At 51.7% G+C, this 21,581-nt stretch overlaps 1 protein-coding gene across 1 annotated transcript in view; it reads right to left on the reverse strand.

Moving 5' to 3' along the window:
- The window catches only part of LOC143692655 (uncharacterized), a 169,909-nt gene that overhangs the window by 139,517 nt on the left and 8,811 nt on the right, over positions 1-21,581 (reverse strand). Inside the window, exon 2 of the mRNA XM_077172904.1 lies at positions 2,823-3,466. Coding sequence (XP_077029019.1) covers positions 2,823-3,466 — 644 coding nt within the window. The remainder of the gene's footprint in view (positions 1-2,822; positions 3,467-21,581) is intronic.

Consider the following 21,581-nt stretch of genomic DNA (forward strand, 5'->3'; position numbering starts at 1 on the left):
GCCTGCCTCTGCCTGCCCACACAAAGCCTTGGGCTGCTCCAGGCTCCTGCTGGGGGACGTGCTGCACCACAGCCCTGCCCTGGCAGGGAAATTCCTTTCTCCTGGTGTCCACTCTGGGCCTCCCCAGCTGCCCTTGGTGCTATTATGTCTTCTTCAGGCTCATTCCCACTAGGAAGAAAAGCTCCAGCCTCTCTGAAACCACCTTTCCATCCCTTCCAGGCATGAAACTGCAACTGTTTTTCCAGAGAAGTGGATGCCCCATCCCAGGAATTGTCCAAGAGCAGGAGCTTTGTCCAACCTGACCCAGTGAAACCCCCTGCCCTCCCCACTGAGAGAATTCCTGTAGTGTGGGTTCTCTGATGTGCTGGGTGCCCTCACAACGCTTCTGGCCAGAATGTCTGCTGACAGCAGCCAGGCTGCTGCAGGGGCAGTGACCTCACAGCCATCACCATGGCAGCCCTGTCCCCTGGGCCTGGCTCTGCCCTTTCCTATGCCCCTGCCTTGGCTCTGCTGGCATGAAGAGTTTTGTCATTGATATCTTGTCCCTGAGGTGCTGGGGCCAATGGCTTCCCAGTCAGGCTCCTGGAGCAGAAGTGGCTTTTCAGAGGCCAGCCAGGAATGAGCCCTGAGGCAGCAGCTCTGCAGTGGTGGCCACCAGGCCGGGCTGCCAAGGGAGGCTTCTGGCCATGGCCTGCAAGCAGCTGCTGCTGCCAAGGTGCCTTTGGTGCCTCAGGCTCTCCCTGGCACAGCTCCCAGCACGGCACTCTGCCCTTGTGCCTGAGGCCTTCCCTGTGCTTGGGCTGGCCTGGGGCTTTTCCTGCAGCGGGACCTGCCCTGCTGATGGCACAGGAGAGGCAGTTCCTGCTGGAGCAGGAGGCTCTGCCTGCAATGGGCTCCAATAACTCCAGCAAGGCTTTGTTGATTTCAAAATTGCTGCCCAGAGCACTATATTCTAATAATTGTTATAGCTCCTGAACTATGGAGTAAATAACTCTGGTTAAGATCTTTCTGTCTGATCATCATCAGAATCAGTCAGAGCCATATTTATATAAATATATCTGGTATTCTATCATTAATCGTGTGGGACAAATTGTGTAAAAGTCAAATTCCACCTGTCCGATCCATTACACATAAACCTTGTACAAATTCTGGGGCTGGGATTGGATCCAGCCGCTCCCAGTCTCCTCTCTTAGAAGGAATTTGAGAAGTCTGGGGGCCCTGCAGGGGTTTGAGGATCCATGGTGGCTGTTGAGTGTCATTTATCTATCTAATGACTCAGCAGGAGTTTCTCCAATAAAGAAATAAAGCTTTAGCCTGAAGCTCCCACTGTGCCCATGAGAGGAACCCCTGTGAGTGTCTGGGACATCCCGGCTCTTTGGCAGCCTGGGGACTCCTGGGATGTCACCGTGGAGCCCCCGTGAATGCCTGTGACAGATCGGTGCCTTTGCAGCCCAAGGTGCCCTGGGATGTCACCATGGAATGGCTGTGACTGCCTCTGACCACAGGGCTCTTTACCATCCCCAGAAAGCCCTGGGAGGTCTCCATGGAGCCCCTGTCTCTGCCTGTGACATTGCAGCTCTTGAAGAGGCTGGAGACTCTTGGAAAGTCCCCATGGAACCCCTCTGAGGGCCTGTGACAAATCTGATCCTGAGCAGGCAACCATCACCAGGCCCCTGTTTCTATGGTCAGTTTCCATGGCAACCATCACCAGCCCCCTGTTCTATAGTCAGTTTCCATGGAAACCATCACCAGCCCCCTGTTGCTATGCTCAGTCCCTTGGCAGCTCCATGGAGACCCCATGCCAGGCGTGGTTGCCATGGACACCAGCTCAGGCCTGCAGCCAGAGCCCGTTGCCATGGCAACCATTGGCAGCCCCATCCCCAGGCTGATGGGATCCCAGAAGCACAGAATTGGCTGAGCTGGGAGGGACCCATCAGGATCCTCCAGTCCAACTGCTGGCCCTGCACAGGACACCCCAACAATGCCAGCCTGGGCCTGGCAGCGCTGGCCAAACGCTGCTGCAGCTCAGAGAGCCCTGGAGCTGGGACCCTTCCCTGGGGAGCCTGGCCAGGGCCCCAGCAGCCTCTGGCCAAAAACCTTTTCCTGACATCCAACATGAGCCTGCCCCGACTCAGCTGCAGCCGGTCCCTCCACTCCTGTCCCTGGGCACCAGAGGGAAGAGGTTCCCACAGCCCCAGCCAGGGACCCGCTCCCAAGGCTGCTGCCATGGCCACCAGGGCTGGCACCAGCTGGGATGCTCGGTTTCCATGGGCCAGGCTTCAGGAATGGGATTCCCCAATTTCCTGCTCCCGCTAAAACCGCGCTGCCCTCGCTGCCCTCCCGCCTCCCACGGAAAGTAAAAAAAGGCAAAGATCCCGGGCTGGGATAAGAACAATTTATTGGGAACAGCAACGGGATATGGAACAAAAAGGAGCAGAAACAATACTGATAACACAAGTGATAAGAAAAAGGGAAAACTACAACACAACTGACTGTCTCTTCCCGGCTACAATTTCCCCCTGCCTGGAAAGGACACCCTTCCCTTCAGGAGGGAGAGAGAGAGAGTCCCTTTCCTGCCAATGGCAATGACCTGAGGTGGGAGTGAATGTAATGTCACAGCCATAGCCAGACCCGCATATTCTTCCATCCCACATCAGGTCATTGGCAGGGGCAGGAAAAGGGACAGATGTCTTCCTACCATGCATCACAGGGAAAATGGATCCCCAGGGCTCTTCCCAACATGGGACCCCCAATGGGGAAAGAAGCTGGAGTGGTGCATGAAGCTCTTCCTGCAGCTGGGGCACTTGCAGAACTTCCCTTACTGGCGAATCCATTGGTGTCTGATCAAGTGAAAGCTCATGGACGAGCTCTTCCCATGATGTGGAGAACTCATCTGGCCTCTCCCCAGTATGGATGCGCTGGTGCCTGACGAGGGTGAATTTTTTCTTGAAGTCCTTCCCACAATCAGAGCAGCGGAAGGGCCTCTCATCCGTGTGAATGCGCTCATGCAGGTAGAGATTGGAGCTGGTCTGAAATCTCTTCCCACAGGTGGGGCACGCGTAGGGCCTCTCCCCAGTGTGGATGCGCTGGTGCCTGATGAGGAGGGAGTTGCGCTTGAAGCCCTTCCCACAGTCAGGACAGAAGAAGGGCCTCTCCTCTGAGTGAATTCGCTGGTGCTTGTAGAGATTGGAGCTGGTCCTAAACCTCTTTTGACACTGGGGACACTCGTAGGGCCTCTCCCCAGTGTGGATGCGTTGGTGGATTACGAGGGTGGATCTGTGGCTGAAGCCCTTCCCACACTCCCCACACTTGTAGGGCCATTCCCCGGTGTGGATCATCTGGTGGCGGATCAGGTGGTTACTCTTGCTGAAGCTCTTCCCACACTCCAAGCACTTGTGAGGCTTCTCCCCATCATGAAGCTGCTCATGGACCACCAGCTCTGAGCTCTGGCTGAAGCTCTGTCCACCTTCCTGGCTCAGGGTGGGTCTTTCCTCCTCAGAGCACCCTGGGCTGGGTTTGCAGCCCCTCCTCCTGTGGCATCTCTGGGGCTTTTCCTCTATGTTGGAATTCTGCACCGTGGAGCCACTCAAAATGGCCTCTTCCACGTGGTTCTGCGGTGGGGATTTGTCCTCCCTGGTCTCCATCCTCAGCTCCTTCCCTGGGGGAGGAAGGCCAAGGAGAGGATGGGATTTGCCTCCATGCCAGAGGGAAGGGGAAGGAGATCCCCTCAGTGCATCCCCGGCAGGACGGGGTTGGCAGCAGGGTTGTCCTGGAGCCGGGGGCTGTGCTGGGCTGGGAGATGGAGCAGGAGAGAGGGGGAAAGGGGCACTGACTTCCTCCTCACCTGCCTGGGTGTCCCTTGGCTCCCTCCTGTTTCTCGCAGCCTCCTCCTCCATCCAGTCAAGGTTTGGGAATGGGAAATCCTGTTCTGGGAACCAAACAAAGGGTGCGCACATTGTCTTTTTTTCTGGTTAGAAGGCAAACCTGGGGGAGAGTCTAAGTCAGATATACAATTTTATAAGAAAATGAAGATCAAGGCAATGATACAGAAACACTGCCTTAAACTGACAGAGTCAGGATATAACCTGACACCCTGTTGCTGGTCAGGCTGGTGGCAGCAGTCCCATTCAATGGTGGCTGCAGTCCTGTTGGAGGGATGAACGTGATTCTGTCCAAGCAGTGATCCTGTAGAAGGGTCTGGTCTTCCTCTGAAGGTCCAGGGGTGGTTCTGGAGCTCTTGTCCTCTGGGAATCCAGTAGGCAAGCTGCTCCTGGTGTTGCAAGGCTCACCTTATATGCAGGTAGGAATGCTTGGATCCTCCCCCTGGGCGGAGCATCCCACAATGGGAGGATGGAATTTTATCCGTCCTGCAGTGACACTCAATGGCCCATTCACAGAAGATATCTCCCCTGGAGGGCGTTATCAGGGCTGAGGCATGGAAGAGATCAAGAACACTGCCCCACCTGTTTATAGCAGTTGATGAAGATGGGGATTGAAAACATGCATTTGGTTCCATCTTACATTGCAGCCTGAAACAGTGGGGGAATCCCTGCTCAGGGGGTGAACACCACCCCCCTTACCCAAACTGGCTCAGGTGTAAAACCCCCAGCCTGGGAAGGCCACACACACAGGGGACAATGTCACACTTGCCCTGCTCCAGGGCAAATGGCATCTCTCTAATATTTTCTTAACCAGATTGCAAAATTATTTTGGCACAGTGAGTTCAGGGCACTGTTGTTTGACCCCAGTTGCCTTTGACAACAGCATGGTTCCTTCCTCTGAGGAGGTTGTGGGTCTCTCTGGAGGAACTCTTGGAAACTTGGATGCAGCTTCCTCTGAGCAACCTATGGGAGAACTGATGAGGAAAATGGCTGTTGTGGGACTGGAGTGTAAAGAAAATATTTTGTTGTCCCTCCTTGAAAAGTTTGTTAAAATCACTGGAGGAAATGGAGCAAATGATACCAGCAAGACTGACAAGGTTCATTCACCACATGGTGAGGAACACAAGGCTGCTAAAAGTCCCACAAGAAGCCCAGCTCAAGTAGCTAAATTCCCAAATAACTACTGAATTCCCAGGCTTGGGTTTTCTGTCAAATGTGAGAATCATTTTTCTCTTTATCCCTGTCACCTTTGTGTCAGCTACAAAGAGCTTCCACTTCCTTTTAATAATATCTGTATTGGGCCGAATTTGCACTTTTCTTTAATTGTAACCTGCCAGCAGCTGAGCTGGAGCTGTGCAGGAACCAAGGAAACTTGGAAGTGCCACAAAATTGCTTCTATTGTCAGCCGGTGCTGTGGCGGCCGTGGGGCAGAGGGGTGGGAAAGGGGGCTCCGGGCTGGCAGTGGAGGAAATGCCGGGCCCGGGGGCTGAGCACAGGGCTGAGCACACAGAGATGGTTTTGTTCTTGCTGAGCTCGCACTGAGCCAAGGCCTGTCCTGCCCCTCATTCGGCCACGCTGGGGAGGGGCTGAGGGTGTGGGGGAGCTTGGGAGGGGACACAGCCAGGACAGGAGATCCCAGCTGACCCCAGGGATAGCCCAGAGCATAGGACATCATGATCAGTGCATGAAGTGTGGGGAACAAGGAGGAAGGGGGCACATTTGCAGTGAGGGTTTTGTCTCCCCAGGTAACACTTAGGCAGGATTGGGCCCTGTTTCGCCAGTGGGCAGGGCCCGCACCAAAGACACAGACACCAACTTAACTTAAGGAACAGTGTAATTTAGATAATGCAAATTTGCAAAAAATTACCAAAGTATTAGATAGGAAAAGCAAATAATCATTAGTCAATAATTCCAAAAGAGAAGATGTTGAAATGAGTATGACACAACTGTCCATTTCTGGCTGCAGGCTCTGGAGATTCTATCTCTGCCTTCAATCAGGGTTGCATTCCCTAAAGAATCCTGGTACCAAATCCTGCTTTCCAAGGCTGGAACAGTGTCTCAGGTTTAGCTGGGTGTGTATTCAATTACCCTCTGTTAAAGCTGGGGCAATTATCATCTGTTAATTGAGCAGTTTACTTTATCTCTTCCACATGAATCCTCCCTCCAGGGAGATATCTTCTGTTAATGGGCCATTGAGTGTCACTGATAAAAATTCCATCATCCCATTGTGAGAAGATCTGCCCAGAGGGAGGAGCCAAGCATTCCTACCTGGATATAATCTGAGAATGTGAACAACAGAGTCAGCCTTTTCCCACAAGATTCCCAGAAGAGCAGCTTTCAGCTCCACTGGATCCCAGAGGAAGACCAGGCCGATCGACGCCACATCTGGACCTTCAGAGGAAAACTCCACCCTTCTACAGGATCACTGCTCCAACAGAACCACACCTGTCCCTGCAGGAGCACTGCAGCCACCATTTAACAGGAGTGCTACCAACACTCTGACCCACAGGGTGTCAGGTCGTATTCTTACTCTGTAAGTAGTTTTTAGTACTACTGCATTTGTATTTTTAATTTTCCTTCTGTAGAACTGTTATTCCTATTTCCATAGACTTTGCTTGATAGCCACTCTTTTTGAAAATTATAATTCCAAGTGAAGGGATTAACATTTTCCATTTCAAGGGAGTCTCCTGCCTTCCTTAGCAGACACCTGTCTTTTAAAACTGACACAATGCCCTGGGACAGCCAGGCAGGTGAGGAGGAAGTCAGTGCCCCTTTCCCCCTCTCTCCTGCTCCATCTCCCAGCCCAGCACAGCCCCCGGCTGCAGGACAACCCTGCTGCCAACCCCGTCCTGCTGGGGATGCACTGGAGGAATCTCCTTCCCCTTCCCTCTGGCACGGAGGCAAATCCCATCCTCTCCTTGTCCTTCCTCCCCCAGGGAAGAAGCTGAGGATGGAGACCAGGGAGGACAAATCCCCAAAGCAGAACATCATGGAAGAGGCCATTTTGAGTGGCTCCACGGTGCAGAATTCCAACGTGGAGGAAAAGCCCCAGAGATGCCACAGGAGGAGGGGCTCTAAACCCAGCCCAGGGTGCTCTGAGGAGGAAAGACCCACCCTGAGCCAGGAAGGTGGACAGAGCTTCAGCCAGAGCTCAGAGATGGTGGTCCATGGGCAGCTTCACAATGGGGAGAAGCCCCACAAGTGCTTGGAGTGTGGGAAGAGCTTCAGGCAGAGCAGCACCCTGATCAGCCACCAGATGATCCACACTGGGGAATGGCCCTACGAGTGTGGGGAGTGTGGGAAGGGCTTCAGCTGCAGCTCTGCCCTCATCATCCACCAACGCATCCACACTGGAGAGAGGCCCTACGAGTGTCCCAATTGTCAGAAGAGGTTTCCCACCAGCTTCCAGCTCCTCCAACACCAGCGGATTCACTCAGAGGAGAGGCCCTTCCTCTGCCCAGACTGCGGAAAGGGCTTCAAGCACAGCTCCACCCTCATCACCCACTGGCACATCCACACTGGGCAGAGGCCCTACGAGTGTCCCCAGTGTGGGAAGAGCTTCACCAGCAGCTCTCACTTGACCAGACACCAACGGAGCCACCAGTAAAGAAAGGCTTGCAAATGCCCCAGCTGCAGGAACAGCTTCATGCACCAATCCATCTTCATCCCCCATGGGAGGACCCACGCCGGGAAGAGTCCTGGGGAACCGTGTTTCCCATGATCCATGCTGGGAAGACACCTGTCCCTTTTCCTGCCCGTGACATGATGTGGGAATGGAAGAACATGAGAGTCTGGCCATGGCCCTTTCATTACATTCACTCCCACCTCAGGCCATTGCCAGGGGCAGGAAAGGGACTCTCTCTCTCCGTCCCTGAGGAGAAGGGTATCCTTTCCAGACAGGGGAAATTGTGGCTGGGAAGAGACAGTCAGTTGTGTTTAGTTTTCCCTGTCAAAGTTTTATTTATCCCTTCTGTTATCAATATTGTTTCTGTTCCATTTTTTCCTTATCTCGTTGCTGTTCCCAATAAATTGTTCTTATCCCAGCCTGGGATCTTTGCCTTTTGTGCTTTCCATGGGAGGCGGGAGGGCAGCGAGGGCAGCGCGGTTTTAGCGGGAGCAGGAAATTGGGGAATCCCATTGCTGAAGCCCGGCCTGTGGAAACCGAGCATCCCAGCTGGTGCCAGCCCTGGTGTTCATAGCAACCACCCCGGCATGGGGTCTCCATGGAGCTGCCAAGGGACTGACCATAGCAACAGGGGGCTGGGGATGGTTTCCATGGAAACTGACTACAGCAACAGGGTCCTGGTGATGGTTGCCTGCTAAGGATCAGATTTGTCACAGGCCCTCAGAGGAGTTCCATGGGCACTTTCCAAGAGTCTCCAGGCTGTTCCAGAGCTGGAATGTCACAGGCAGAGCCAGGGGCTCCATGGAGACCTCCCAGGGCTTTCTGGGATGGTAAAGAGCCCTGTGGTCAGAGGCAGTCACAGCCATTCCATGGTGACATCCCAGGGCACCTTGGGCTGCAAGGGCACCCATCTGTCACAGGCACTCACGGGGGCTCCACGGTGACATCCCAGGAGTTCCCAGGCTGCCAAAGAGCCGGGATGTCCCAGACACTCACAGGGGTTCCTGTCATGGGCACAGTGGGAGCTTCAGGCAACATTTATTAGAGAAGCTCCTGTTGAGTCATGAGGTGCAGAAACGAGTCCCAATAGGCCCCACAGATCCCCAAATGTCACCATTGAGTCAGAGATGACACAGACTCAGATCAGAAGGCTAAGGGCTAAAAACCACCCATTTATTCAATCCTCTTCCTTTTGACCTTGGTTTTCTACAGGTGGATCTCTTTGGTCATTTAATCAACACATTTCACATGATTGGCTGATAAAGACAACCCCCTTCAGTAAACAACTTTATGGAAAAAACAACCTATTACAGACACCACCTGTTGATAATTTACAATTCTTTCTCTCCAGCTTCCTAATGGTTCCCAATCTAATTAATGGGAAAACTCTCTTGCTTTCTGTGTCTCTGACCAGACTCTCATATTCACAGAAAAATACCCCCAAGGACCTCCAGGCTTTGTAATCTCCTTCTGTGAGAGGAGCCTTGGAGCAGCTGGCTCCAATCCCATGGATATTGGAGAGTTCATGGGTAAAGAATTCATGGGTAAAGAATTATCAAGGCGAAATTTAACCTTTAGCATTTGTCCCACAGGTTTAAGGATGACAAAGCATAATTATTTATAAAAAATTTCTATTATCTATTAAGGTAACAATTAGACAGAATTATCTTAATCAGAAATATTTAGTCCAAGGAATAAGAGCTGTAACATTTATATTGTATTATATTATATTATATTATATTATATTATATTATATTATATTATATTAATTTATAGAAAGCACTCAGAAGGAATTTCAAAGCAATTTTATTAAAAGAAAAGAAGCTGTTTTTAAGGAGAGATTGATGTCACTCCCACAGACCAATGACCATGGGCAAATCCCTTTGGCTCCGTCTGGAGCAGTGACCTTGAGGGGTGTCCCGACTGCAGGGAGGAATCTCCACATCCCCCAGGAAGGGAAATGTCAGGGGATGCTGCCTTTAAAATTTGGGATGGGGCTTTTCTAGTCTGAGGTGCTGCCCTGTCAGTCAGATGTGCCCAGGCTGGGCCAGCTCAGCAGCTCTGCAGAAGCTCTCAGTGGTGTCACTTGGTTGATGCTTCCTCTGGGGATTTTCCAGCACTGTCACAGCTTCAGCTCCCTCTGAGGATGTTGAGCTTTGGGATGGAGGAGTCAGACTTGTTTCTGCAATATTCACCCCAAAAGCAGCGTGACCCCCTCCCCCCTCCTTCATTTCCCACTGGGGGTTTTGCAAACAGGGCCTTGCTGGAGTTGTTGGAGCCCATTGCAGGCAGAGCCTCCTGCTCCAGCAGGAACTGCCTTTCCTGTGCCATCAACAGGGCAGGTCCCGCTGCAGGAAATGCCCCAGGCCAGCCCCAGCACAGGGAAGGCCTCGGGCACAAGGGCAGAGTGCCGTGCTGGGAGCTGTGCCAGGGAGAGCCTGAGGCACCAAAGGCACCTTGGCAGCAGCAGCTGCTTACAGGCCATGGCCAGAAGCCTCCCTTGGCAGCCCGGCCTGGTGGCCACCACTGCAGAGCTGCTGCCTCAGGGCTCATTCCTGGCTGGCCTCTGAAAAGCCACTGCTGCTCCAGGAGCCTGACTGGGAAGCCATTGGCCCCAGCACCTTGGGGACAAGATATCAATGACAAAACTCTTCATGCCAGCAGAGCCAAGGCAGGGGCAGAGGAAAGGGCAGAGCCAGGCCCAGGGGACAGGGCTGCCATGGTGATGGCTGTGAGGTCACTGCCCCTGCAGCAGCCTGGCTGCCCTCAGCAGACATTCTGGCCAGAAGCGTTGTGAGGGCACCCAGCACATCAGAGAACCCACACTACAGGAATTCTGTCACTGGGGAGGGCAGGGGGTTTCACTGTGTCAGGTTGCACAAAGCTCCTGATCTTGGACAGTTCCTGGGGTGGGGCATCCACTTCTCTGAAAAAACAGTTGAAGTTTCATGTCACTTTCATAACTGTAAAATATTTCCTCTTCTAAAAAATGTAAATGCCCCCTCATTCAGTTTAAAGATATTGACCCTTGTTTTGTCACTGCAAGATTTGGGAGAAAATAACTTTGATCACTATTTTTCCACTTTCACAGACCTTGGAGAGGACCCAAAAATCTCCCAAGATGGGGTTTGGAGGCCTCATCACAAAACCAGCAGGGAGAGGCCGAGGGCTCTGTGCTCAGCGGGGTGGAGACTGAGGACAGAACAGGAATAGCCTGGGAGGGATTGAAGGGTGGTTTCAGAGAGGCTGGAGTGTTTCTTCATAGTGGTAATGAGCCTGAAGAAGACATAATAGCACCAAGGGCAGCTGAGGAGGCCCAGAGTGGACACCAGGAGAAAGGAATTTCCCTGCCAGGGCAGGGCTGTGGTGTGGCACGTCCCCCAGCAGGAGGCTGGAGCAGCCCAAGGCTTTGTGTGGGCAGGCAGAGGCAGGCAGGAGGCAGAGCTGTCAGCAAAGGAAGGGCCCAGCCAGGTGGGGCAGCCGGGGGATACCCACAGCCTGCAGGGACAGAGGCGCAGGGCAGGGACACGGTAGGACAGCCTGGGCTGCACAGGGCACAGGGATGGGCAGCAGCTGCAAGACAGCCCTGCCAGAGCCAATTTGGGCAGCACTTTGGCCATGGCAGACACAAAGAGCACCAAAGCCCCAGAGGGTCATTAAAGCCCTTGTGCTGTGTCTGTGCTGCTGAGCTGGGCTGGGCTCCTTGCCCAGAGGCAGCTCCTGGCAAGGGCAGCAGAGCTGCAGAGAGACAGCTCTGGCCAGGAGCAGCTCCTGTGCACAGCCCAGCAGGGCTGGGGCACTGCCAGGGCCCCTCAGGGACACCAGCAGGGCACAGACAGAGCTCCCAGGGGCTCAGCACTGGCAGGGGCTGTGGCATGTCCCAGAGGGGGCTGTGTCACAGCAGCTCCTCTGGGGCTGTGTCATGGAGGCACAGAGCAACTGTGATGTCAGCAAGGGGCTGTGTGACAGCACAGAGTGGGCTGTGTAAGGTCACAGATTGGGCTATGACATCACAGAGTTCTTTGTGTGAGGTCATTGAGCAGCTACAGCATCATAGCGGATATTCTGTGACATCACAGAGCAGGCTGTGACATCATGGCATGGCTGTGTGACATCATTGAGGGGGCTGTGAGGTCAAAGTGTGTGCTGTGACATTACAGAGTGGCAGTATGACATCACAGAGAGGGTTTTCTAGCATCACTGAGGGAGTTGTGACATCGCACAGCTGTCTGTGACATCATAGTGTGAGGCCACAGAGCAGACTCTGCCATCATAGAGAGTGGCTCAGTGACATCAGAGAGGGGGTTGTGACATCACTGGGTGGCTGTGTAATATCATAGAGCAGCCTGTGAGATCACAGAGACTTCTGTGACATCACAGAGCAGCTGTATCACATCATAGGGTGACATCTCATAGTTGGCTGTGTGACATCACAGGGGCTGTGTGACATCACAGGTGCTGTGTGAGGTCACTGGGGAGGTCACTCTGCCCCGGCCCCCTCACAGGTCCCCCCAGAGCAGTCCAACCCTGCTCGTGCACAGTGGGGTCCCCTGTCCCCCCGGGTCCCCCCGCCCCCGGTGCTGCAGCCTCCCCCAGAGGATGTTCCACGAGATCGACCCCAGAGCCTGACACGGGGACGGGGGGCCGGGGCCCTGGGGGCGGCACAGGGGGACAGGGACCCCCCGGCAGCGTCCCCGTGTCCCCCAGGGCCAGAGCCTGGGCCAGGGCTCCTTCACCCTGGTACCAACGAGGCCTTGAGAGTGCTGAAAAAATCCCCAGCAAAGGAACAGGAAAAACCAGATTTAATATTAAGGGACAGCAGCACAAAGTTCCTTGGCCAGAGTCACTCTGCTCCTGACTGGACGCTTCAGGCACACCAAGGAAACAAAGCAACAACAAAAACAAACAAAATCCAGGCAATCAAACCAGAAATGAACTGAGAACTGTCCCTGTGTGTGTGTGACACAAGGACAGTGAGGGCAAGGATAAAAGGAATATGGCCCAAGAGGTTAACAGAGCTCAAACTTAACAGGACTTAAGTTACACCTTAACCTTAACTGATTCCATCAATTTCACAATTTAGCAAAAGAACAGCACTTAACACTATTTAACCAAACTTAAAACATATGACTTAGCAATTTAACATAAGAATAACATTTACTATTCAACTTAGCTAATAAATTAAATTGAACTTAATACCTTAGGAAAAGAACAACTCTTAGCAGCATTTAACTTTACTTAGACCTTGTGATTTAACCTTACCTCAAGGCCTGACTGACTCAGCTATCCAGGGCACTCAAACCCCTCAGAGAGCAGAATTTCTGCCACATTTCCCCAGCACAGGCACTCCTGTGGGCACACAGACACAAAGAGTCAGTGCAAGGCACCTGGGAGAAATTCCCCTGAGGGCAGGAAATTCTCCCTGTGGATCCTTTGGCATCTCCCCAGCGGGTGAAGGGTTGAGCCTGGAGGAGTGGGGGGATCGGCCCAGGCTCCGTCGTTGTTGGGGATCCCCGAGTGCAGCAAACGGGAGAGTTCCCGGCTGGGAGAGGCCCCACTCAGAGGGAGTCGCTGGCCCAGGAGAGCTCCAAGGGCTCCTTTTGGAGCGCTGTTTGCAGGGCCCCAAGAGAGGGGCTTCAGTCCCAGCAATGGTTCATCCTGGCCGCACTTGGCACCAACAGCTTTCTTTGGCAGTGTGAGAACAGGGATGTTGTGCCACTGAGGGAACAAAACCAGTTCCCAGGGCTGCTCCTCCAGAAAGCAGGAGCTGGTTGGGCAGCAGCAGTGCCTGGAGCAGACAGTGTTTGTGATGAGCTGCAGAGGAGCTGAGCCCAGGGGCTGTTGGCCAAGGCCGAGCCCCAAGGAGCATTTCTCAGCTGGCAGGGCGGCCTGAGAAGGGGAGGGGGGAATGCAGCAGCACAGGGCCCATGGAACCAAGGGAGCATTGTGACACTGTGGGGCCCTGTGAGACCAAGGGAGCATTGTGACACTGTGGGGCCCTGTGAGACCAAGGGACCATTGTGACACTGTGGGGCCCTGTGAGACCAAGGGACCATGGTGACGCTGTGGGGCCTCATGGAATCAAAGAGACCACAGTGACATTGCTGGGCCTCATGGAACCATGGAGAGATCATTAAGACACTTCACTGCCTCCTGGAACCAAGGAGACCATTGTTATACTGTGGGGCACTATTGAATCATGGAGACCATTGTGACACTATGAGGCCTAAGGGAATAAGCAAAGCACTGTGACACTGTGAGGCCTCATGGAACCAGTGAGACCATTGTGACCCATGGAGCCCCCAAAGAACCAAGGGGACCATTGTGATCTGTGGGGCATGGTGAAACCAAGAGGCCTTTGTGACACTGCAGGGCTGCATGGAACCAAAGCTCCAGGGTGACACAGAGGGGCCTCCTGTCATCAATGGTCCATTGTGACACTGTAGAGCCAAAGGAGACCATTGTGACACTGCAAACCCCCGGGGTCCAAAGGTCCATTGTGACACTGCAAGGCCTCATGGAATCATTGGGACCATTGTGACACTGCGGGGTCTTCTGGAACCCAGGGGCCATCGTGCCATTGCTGGATCCCATGGAAACAAGGATCCATCGTGACACTGCTGGACCCCATGGGATCAAGCCACCATTATGGCACGGCGGGGCCCCATGGATCCAAGGCACGATTGTGGCACTGTAGGGCCCCACAAACCAAGGGGACACCGAACAGATCTGGCTGGTTTGGCCTCCCAGGGGCTGCCTGACTGGTCCAGCTGACCCTGGCATGTTGAGGGTCTCATTTCATCTGCTGCTGAAGCACTGCGGCTCCGTGCTTTTCTTCCCAATGGAAAAGAACTGTCCTCCTCCTCCAGGCACCTGTGGCCAGAACTGGGATTTCACCTCCAAATTTCCTTATATCCAGCGATTGTTCCCATAGGAATATTGCCAGGACAAGTCTGTCTTGCAGTGGTTTTACAAGGGTCACTTTGCATCTATCTCAAAAAACACTGGGGAAGGCTCTGTGATTTCCTTCCTATGGAAAAGAACTGTCCTGCTTCTCCAGGTGCCCATGGCTGAGATTGGGGTTCCACCTCTAATATTCCCTATATCCAAAGTCTGGTCCCAGACAAAATCTTCCATTCCTGACAAGTCTGGCTGGCCTTGGTCTAGTGAGGCTCTCCAAACACTGAGGCTCTGTGCTTTTCTTCTATGGGAAACAACTGTCCTTCTAGTCCAGATGCCCATGGCCAGAATTTGGGTTCCACCTTGAATATTGCCTGTTGTGACAAATTGGAGGAGACTATTGGCTGGAAACATTTCATATGTGGGGGGAGGAAGGTGCAGGTCCAGCCTTGCCCTGCCCTGGAACCCCAGCCCTGCCCTGCCCTGGAACCCCAATCCCCCCAGAGCCTCTATCCCAGCCCAGCAGTGGCTGCCAGTCCCTGGCACAGCACAGGCAATGCTCCACAGCCACCTCTGCAGCCCCAGCCCAGCTCCTGAGGGACCAAATGAGCCCAAGCCCCACCTGGGGGAAGGGCCCAGGGAGACCAAGGGGTATTGAAGGCTGACCACAAGGCAAGCACACATCTTGATCCTACCTCCTCTTGGAATTTCCATCTGAACTCTGCTGGAATCCAGGAGTTGGTAGCTGTGTTGTGTGCTTCTCTGTATCTTTTTTGAGTTTTTCTCTATCTGCATCTTCTTCTTCTGTTTCTGTGCTCCTGCAAATGTTGATTGATTTTAAATTGAACAGGCTTAGAGTTTGTGAAGTTGAATGGGCCAAGTCAATGCTTTCAGAAGTGTTTTTTGTTGATTGAATATCTGTTGTAATACATGACAAGAATTTCTAAAAGTAATGTAAAACTTTTTGTGTCACTGACAATCTGTTAAACCACTGAGATTCTGAACACGCCTCTGTGAAACACAAATGTTAATTATGAAAAAACCCAGGAACCTCCTCTTTCGTTTCCAGTCAACAAAGAAGCAGCGGGCCCTGGCCCTGGCCCCCATCTCAACCAAACCAAACCAAACCAAACCAAACCAAACCAAACCAAACCAAACCAAGCAACCCTGCCATGGGCTGAGCCCCTTCCCCCCTCCCCAGGCTGCCCCCCCCATCAGCCCCATTCTGACCAAACCAAACCCCAACAACTCCCAAACAGGAAAACAAAAGAGGCTACAAAACCCCAACCAGAACAAAGCCAGCCACAGCTATTTAAATCTCACCATCAAGTCCCCTCTCCCCAACACAACTCAAACCAAAAACCCCTACAACCTACCACCTGTACAAAATAACCCTGCAACTAAAATTAAACACAAAGAAAAACCCAAAACCAACCATAAAACCAATCCTAACACAACCCAACCACAACTTCCACCACAAGTTACTGGCAGGTCAGCTGTTAATCCTTTCAATACTTCATTGCTCCATCGAGTAAAAGAAAAAAACAAAATACCACCATATAAAAAAAATATATAAAATCATAAAAGTCAGTAAAGGAGAAATTAAATGCCAAATAAAAAAGAAGAAAAAAATACCTTAAGCTTAAAACTAAAATCCTCTTGTAAACTATAATGAAAAAACTCTTTTTCTTTATAACACAAAAAACTTTTTAAAAAAATTACAATTAATATCAAAAAAAACCCCTGCATACTAAAAAAAACCAAATTAAATAACTGTAATTTCATCAAAAGTTTAAACAGCAGGGAGAAAATCCAAGTAATCCAGTATCCACAAGAGAAGATCTCTATTCCCAGAGATAAAAATAATTTTAAAAGTAAAAAATAGAAACTTTTACCCTTAAAGAACTCATCTTTAAAGCAATACCCCATAAGTTGACATGGCCCATCTACAAGCTGTAAAAAAGCTTGTAGCAATGAAAACAACTTCACAAGAACAAAGTTCCCCAGACAACTGTTATCCATGACAGAATTAAGAACCACAAAAAAAAAATTTCTTCTTGTTAAAAAATCTCCATAACCTTAACAAGAAAAACTTCTCTCCTAAAGTAAACTAAAAGACTATTCTTGAAATAGTAAACCAACTAGAAATTTTAAGTTTACTTTACATTGTCAGTAAAAAGAAAAAGTTATAAAGAAAAAAAGTGTTCTAAAGGGTTTATTTAATTCTTACTACTTTTTTCTTTTTCAATTTACTTTTAATAAAAATGTCTCTATACTCTTTTAAAATGTTAGGACTACTTTACCTTTCCCGTAATCGTATCTCACAACAAAATAAATACATAAATAATTAACCGACACTAAAACTGAACAAACTCATCAATACATTAATTAAGAAATCTCAAGATTAGAAAAATCTTAAATTAACAAACTAAAACCACTACAATGTCATAATAAACCATTTGCCAAAGTTTCTCTGATTTTCTAAAGCTCCCAGTAGTGCCTGTTTTGTTCTTTTCAGCTCCTGAGAATCTTTGTTGGTATTTCTCCAGGGAATCCAACTCAGAGGACACAAACAATTGTAATTCCTTTCAAATGTCTCCCTGAGAGAGTAATTTTAGGGATGGGAGTCAGGGCTTGTGTGTCCTGCTTGGCCCAGCCCAGGCAGGGCTTTCCCAGCCACATTCCACACTCCATTGCCCAGCTGGAGCCGCTGGTGCCTCTGAGTTGTGCTGCCCCAGCCCCAGGGACGCTCTCCTTGTCTGCCCATTCCCCCACGGTCTCTGGGCAGGGATGGCCTCACTGGGGGCTGCGGACATCCTCAGCAACTTGGAGGCTGCTGCTGAATTTCACTGCTCCCGAGGCTTGTTCAGCCTTCAGCTCTTGAGTGCAGGAATTCAGTGTCCCAGGGCTCATGAACATTCAGAACACCTGAACAAGCCAAGCCTCTGGGAATCATTTGATTTTAATTTTCAAATCCTCTGTGGTTACGTAGATCTCAGTAGTGTATTGGAACGGAATACATGATATTTAAAAAGACAGCGAGAAAACATTTTGTAGGTCCTGTTTAGTTTTGTTTCCCTGTTAATTAAATATGTGCAATCTCCGATTGACACTGAATCCAAGTACCTCCTCATGCAGTTTGAATAGATATGAAAATCAAGACCCTTTTTGGCTGACAATCAATCAGACTCTGTCCCTACTCCTAGCGCACCATTTCCCCCATCCAAGCCCTGGCACTCAGAGCAGCCTTGTGCAAATCTGAGCTCACTCCAGCCCAGGCTGCACCTGCAGCTTTCAGCTCCTTGGCTCCAATTCCCACCTGCTTTCCTTGCAGAAGGAGCTGCCCGAGACACAGAGGGATGTTCATTTCTTGTCAGCCAACAAAGCCAAGGGAAGGCACAGCTCCATCAAATTCAAAAGTCATTCTTCTCCCTGGCTCTGCCCTGCCCCTGATCCCCACAACCTGTCCTGTTTCCTTCATCCCTACATTGCCAGGGACTTTCTGGGACAAGGGAGCTCTGCTCTGGGGATGGAGGGAGGTCCAAGTGCCACTACTGGTGTGGGAACCACAACTCATCAGGTTTGTGTCCTTTGGGGGTCAGGAACTGCTGAGACTCAGAGGCACTGAAAGCTTCTCCTCATGGCCAAAAGACCATAGTTGAACAGGACACAATTTAATAACAATCTCACTCTTCCCTGAGCTATGTGCAAAGTGCCAGCAGTGTCTGATGAGTCCTCCGTCCACATTTCCATTCAAACATTAATTTCACACAAATGTGGTTCTGATACAATCAAGTTCTTCTGTCAGGATGCTCATCCTGGAGTGGGGGCAAAACAGCTCCAACAATTCCTGATTTGCAAAGCTGTCAGTGGTGGATGGAGAAGGGAGGTCAGGCTGCTCTTGGTGTTGAGGAAATGCTGAAACCAGCCTGACTCATTTCATCTCCTCCTGTCCTGGCTGATCTCCCCTCTTTCCCCTTCCACCCATTGGCTTTTGTCTCCCACCAGGCCCCCGGTGAAGAGCCTGGCTCTGTGTTCTCCATCCCCTCCTCGCTGGCACTGCCAGGCTGGGATGAGGAGCCCCTCAGCCTTCCCTGCTCTGGGCTGGACAAGCCCAGCTCCCTCAGCCTCTGCTCACAGCCCAGGGGCTCCAGCCCCACCTTGGAGGCCCTTCCCAGACCCTGCTCCAGCTGCCAGACATCTTTCCTGCCCTGGGGCAGCCAATCCAGGCCACAGTGACCTGGATAATCCCCGTCCTTGATGTCCTGGTCACCCAGCCCTGGCCCCTTGTGCCCATGTCAGGCTCTGGGGTGGATCCTGTGGAACATCCTTTGGTGGAGGCTGTGGCTCCAGGTGGGCCGGGGGGATCCCGGGGGACAGGGACCCCGCTGGGCATGGACAGCATTGGACTTGTTGGGAGAAACTGTGAGGGGGAGCTGGGGCCGAGTGACCAACCCAGTGACCTGACACAGCCCTGCTGGGATGGCACACAGCCCCTCTGGGATGTCACACAGCCCCTCTGGGATGTCACAGCCCATTCTCTAATGTCACACAGCTGGTCTCTGATGTCACAGCCAAATCTCTGATGTCATAGTCTGCTCTGTGATGTCAGAACTCTGCCGTGTGGTGTCACAGATATGGCCTATGATGTCATAGCTTCTCCGTGACCTCATATACCCCACATGTCATATCCCACTCTGTGACCTCATGTTACCAGATGATCAATTGTTTCCACCAGCTGAGCTCATACCTTGAGCTTGTTCTCCAGGGACCACCAGAGAGACCCCCAGGACAGAAGAACGCATGGGTAAACGGGAGGGGAAATATGTCAATGATTTTGGGGAAATGATTATCATATGTGTGTTTAGTCCAGGACAATCAATGAATATGTGAGCAAAATACAGAAAATAAACAGAAACTTTCCTGTACTCAGCCTGCACAGCTTTGGGAGGAGCTCTCCCCCCTGCATCCAGCTGAATAAAGAATGCTGCTTCTTAGTGGTGTTAAGGAGTTTTCTGTCTTACCGAATTTTTGCTAACACTCCCACTGCCAAGGAAAGCTCTGTCTGCTGCTTTTCACAGACAGAGAAAGGCTGGTGGCAGATGTGGGGCTCAGAGGCTGCCTGGGTCATGGTGGCCATGAAATAATCAAGTTTTCAATCTTCTGTGAAAGAAGGAGGGGCAGCAACAAAACTTCTACACTGAAATTAGGAAGGGCAGACTTTGGCCTATTTAGGATGCAGATTTGGAGAGTACCAAATCAGGTACTGATTATGTTAAGGGAAACACCCTTAAAAACAAAGGGGTCCAGGAAGGATGGACACATTTCAAGAAAGTAATCTAGAGGGGAAAGGGGCTGCCTGTCCCAGTGTGGCAAAGGATGAGCTAGTGAGGCAAATTATTTTCCTGGCTGTCCATGGAGCTTTTCTGGGAACTCAGGGAAAAAAGGACCAGAAACTCAGGAAGTTTTTAAGGATGTCATTCGGTTAAGCAGAAACAAAAGGAAAGAGATGAAAGCTCAATTAGAACTTAACCTGGAGGCTTCTGTAAAGAAATAATAAATGTTTTAAAAAAAAATTTATAAGAAAAGGAGGGAGAAGAAGAACTTCTACTCTTTTTTGGATACAGTGGAGAATATAGTAATTAAAGATAAGGAAAAGGATAAGGTAATTAACATCTTGTGTCAATTTTCAATATTAGTACAGGTTGTCCTCAGGACAAGTGTTCTCCTGAGCTGGTAGATGGGCACAGGGAGCAGAACAGCCCCCTGGAATCCAGGAGGAAGCAGCTGCTGACCTGCTGAGCCACTCAGATGCTCATAGGTGTGTGGGATCAGATGGGATCCATCCCAGGGGGATGAGGGAGCTGTGGATGAGCTCCCCAAGCTGCTCTCCATCATTTACCATCAGTCCTGGCTCAGCAGGGAGGGCCCAGAGCACTGGAGGTGCCAGTGTGAGCCCATCCCCAGGAAGGGCTGGAAGGAGGAGCTGGGGAACTCCAGGCCTGTCAGCCTGACCTGGGTGCCCGGCAAGGTTATGGAACAGATCACCTTGAGTGCCATCACAGGGCACCCACAGGATGGCCCAGGGATCAGAGCCAGCCAGCTCAGTGGATTTAGGGCTGGCAGGTCCTGCCTGACCAACCTGGTCTCCTTTTATGCCCAGGTGACCCACCTGTGGATGGGGGAAAGGCTGTGGATGTTGTGTGCCTGGACTCCAGCAGAGCCTTTGACTCTGTCTCTGACAGCATTCCCTGGAAAAGCTGCAGCCCACGGCTTGGGCAGGTTCCCTCCTGGCTGGGAGATTTAAGAGCTTGCTGGAGGCTGGGCCCAGAGAGTGGTGGGGATGGTGCTGCACCCAGCTGGTGTCCAGGCACTGGTGCTGTCCCCAGGGATCTGTGCTGGGCCCAGCCCTGTTTAATATCTTCACTGATGGTCTGGGTGAGGGGATCGAGTGCAGCATTCACAAATTGCAGATGGCACCAAGCTGGGTGTGAGTGTGGATCTGCTGGAGGGCAGGACAAGAAGACCCAGCCTTAAGCTGCACCAGGGGAGGCTCAGGCTGGACAATAGGAAGGAGTTCTTCACAGAAAGGGTGAGTGGGAACTGGAATGGGCTGGCCAGGGGGGAGGTGGCAGAGTCACTGTCCCTCTGCAGTGGCACTCAGTGGCATGGTCTGGGTGACAAGGCAGTATTAGGGCATGGGTTGGACTTGATGATCCCAAAGGTCTTTTCCAGCCTATTTGATTCTGTCATTCTCTGATGATTGGGACACTCTGGGACCTTTGTGACACTGCAGGGCCTTGTGGAACTAAGAGGACCATGGTGACACCATGCAGCCCTACAGAACCAGGGGTCCATGGTGGTGCTGTGGGGCCAAATGGACCCAGGGAGTGCCCTGTGACACTCTGGGTCCTCGTGGAACCACAGAGGCCATTGTGACACTGCCGGGCCTCATGGAACCAAGGGGTTTCACCATTTTGACACTGCAAAACCAAGGAGACCATTGGGAGACTGCAGGGCCCAGTGGAACCAAGGGGCCGTTCTGACTCTGCGGGGCCTCATGGCACCAAGGGGACATTGTGGCACTGCAGGATCCTGTGTAACCAAGGGGCCACTGTGACACGATGGGGCCTCAAGGGATCTGGAATAATGCTGTGACACTGTGTGGCCTCGTG

The sequence above is a fragment of the Agelaius phoeniceus genome (genome assembly GCF_051311805.1).
Source record: "Agelaius phoeniceus isolate bAgePho1 chromosome W unlocalized genomic scaffold, bAgePho1.hap1 SUPER_W_unloc_2, whole genome shotgun sequence".
NCBI lineage: Eukaryota > Metazoa > Chordata > Aves > Passeriformes > Icteridae > Agelaius > Agelaius phoeniceus.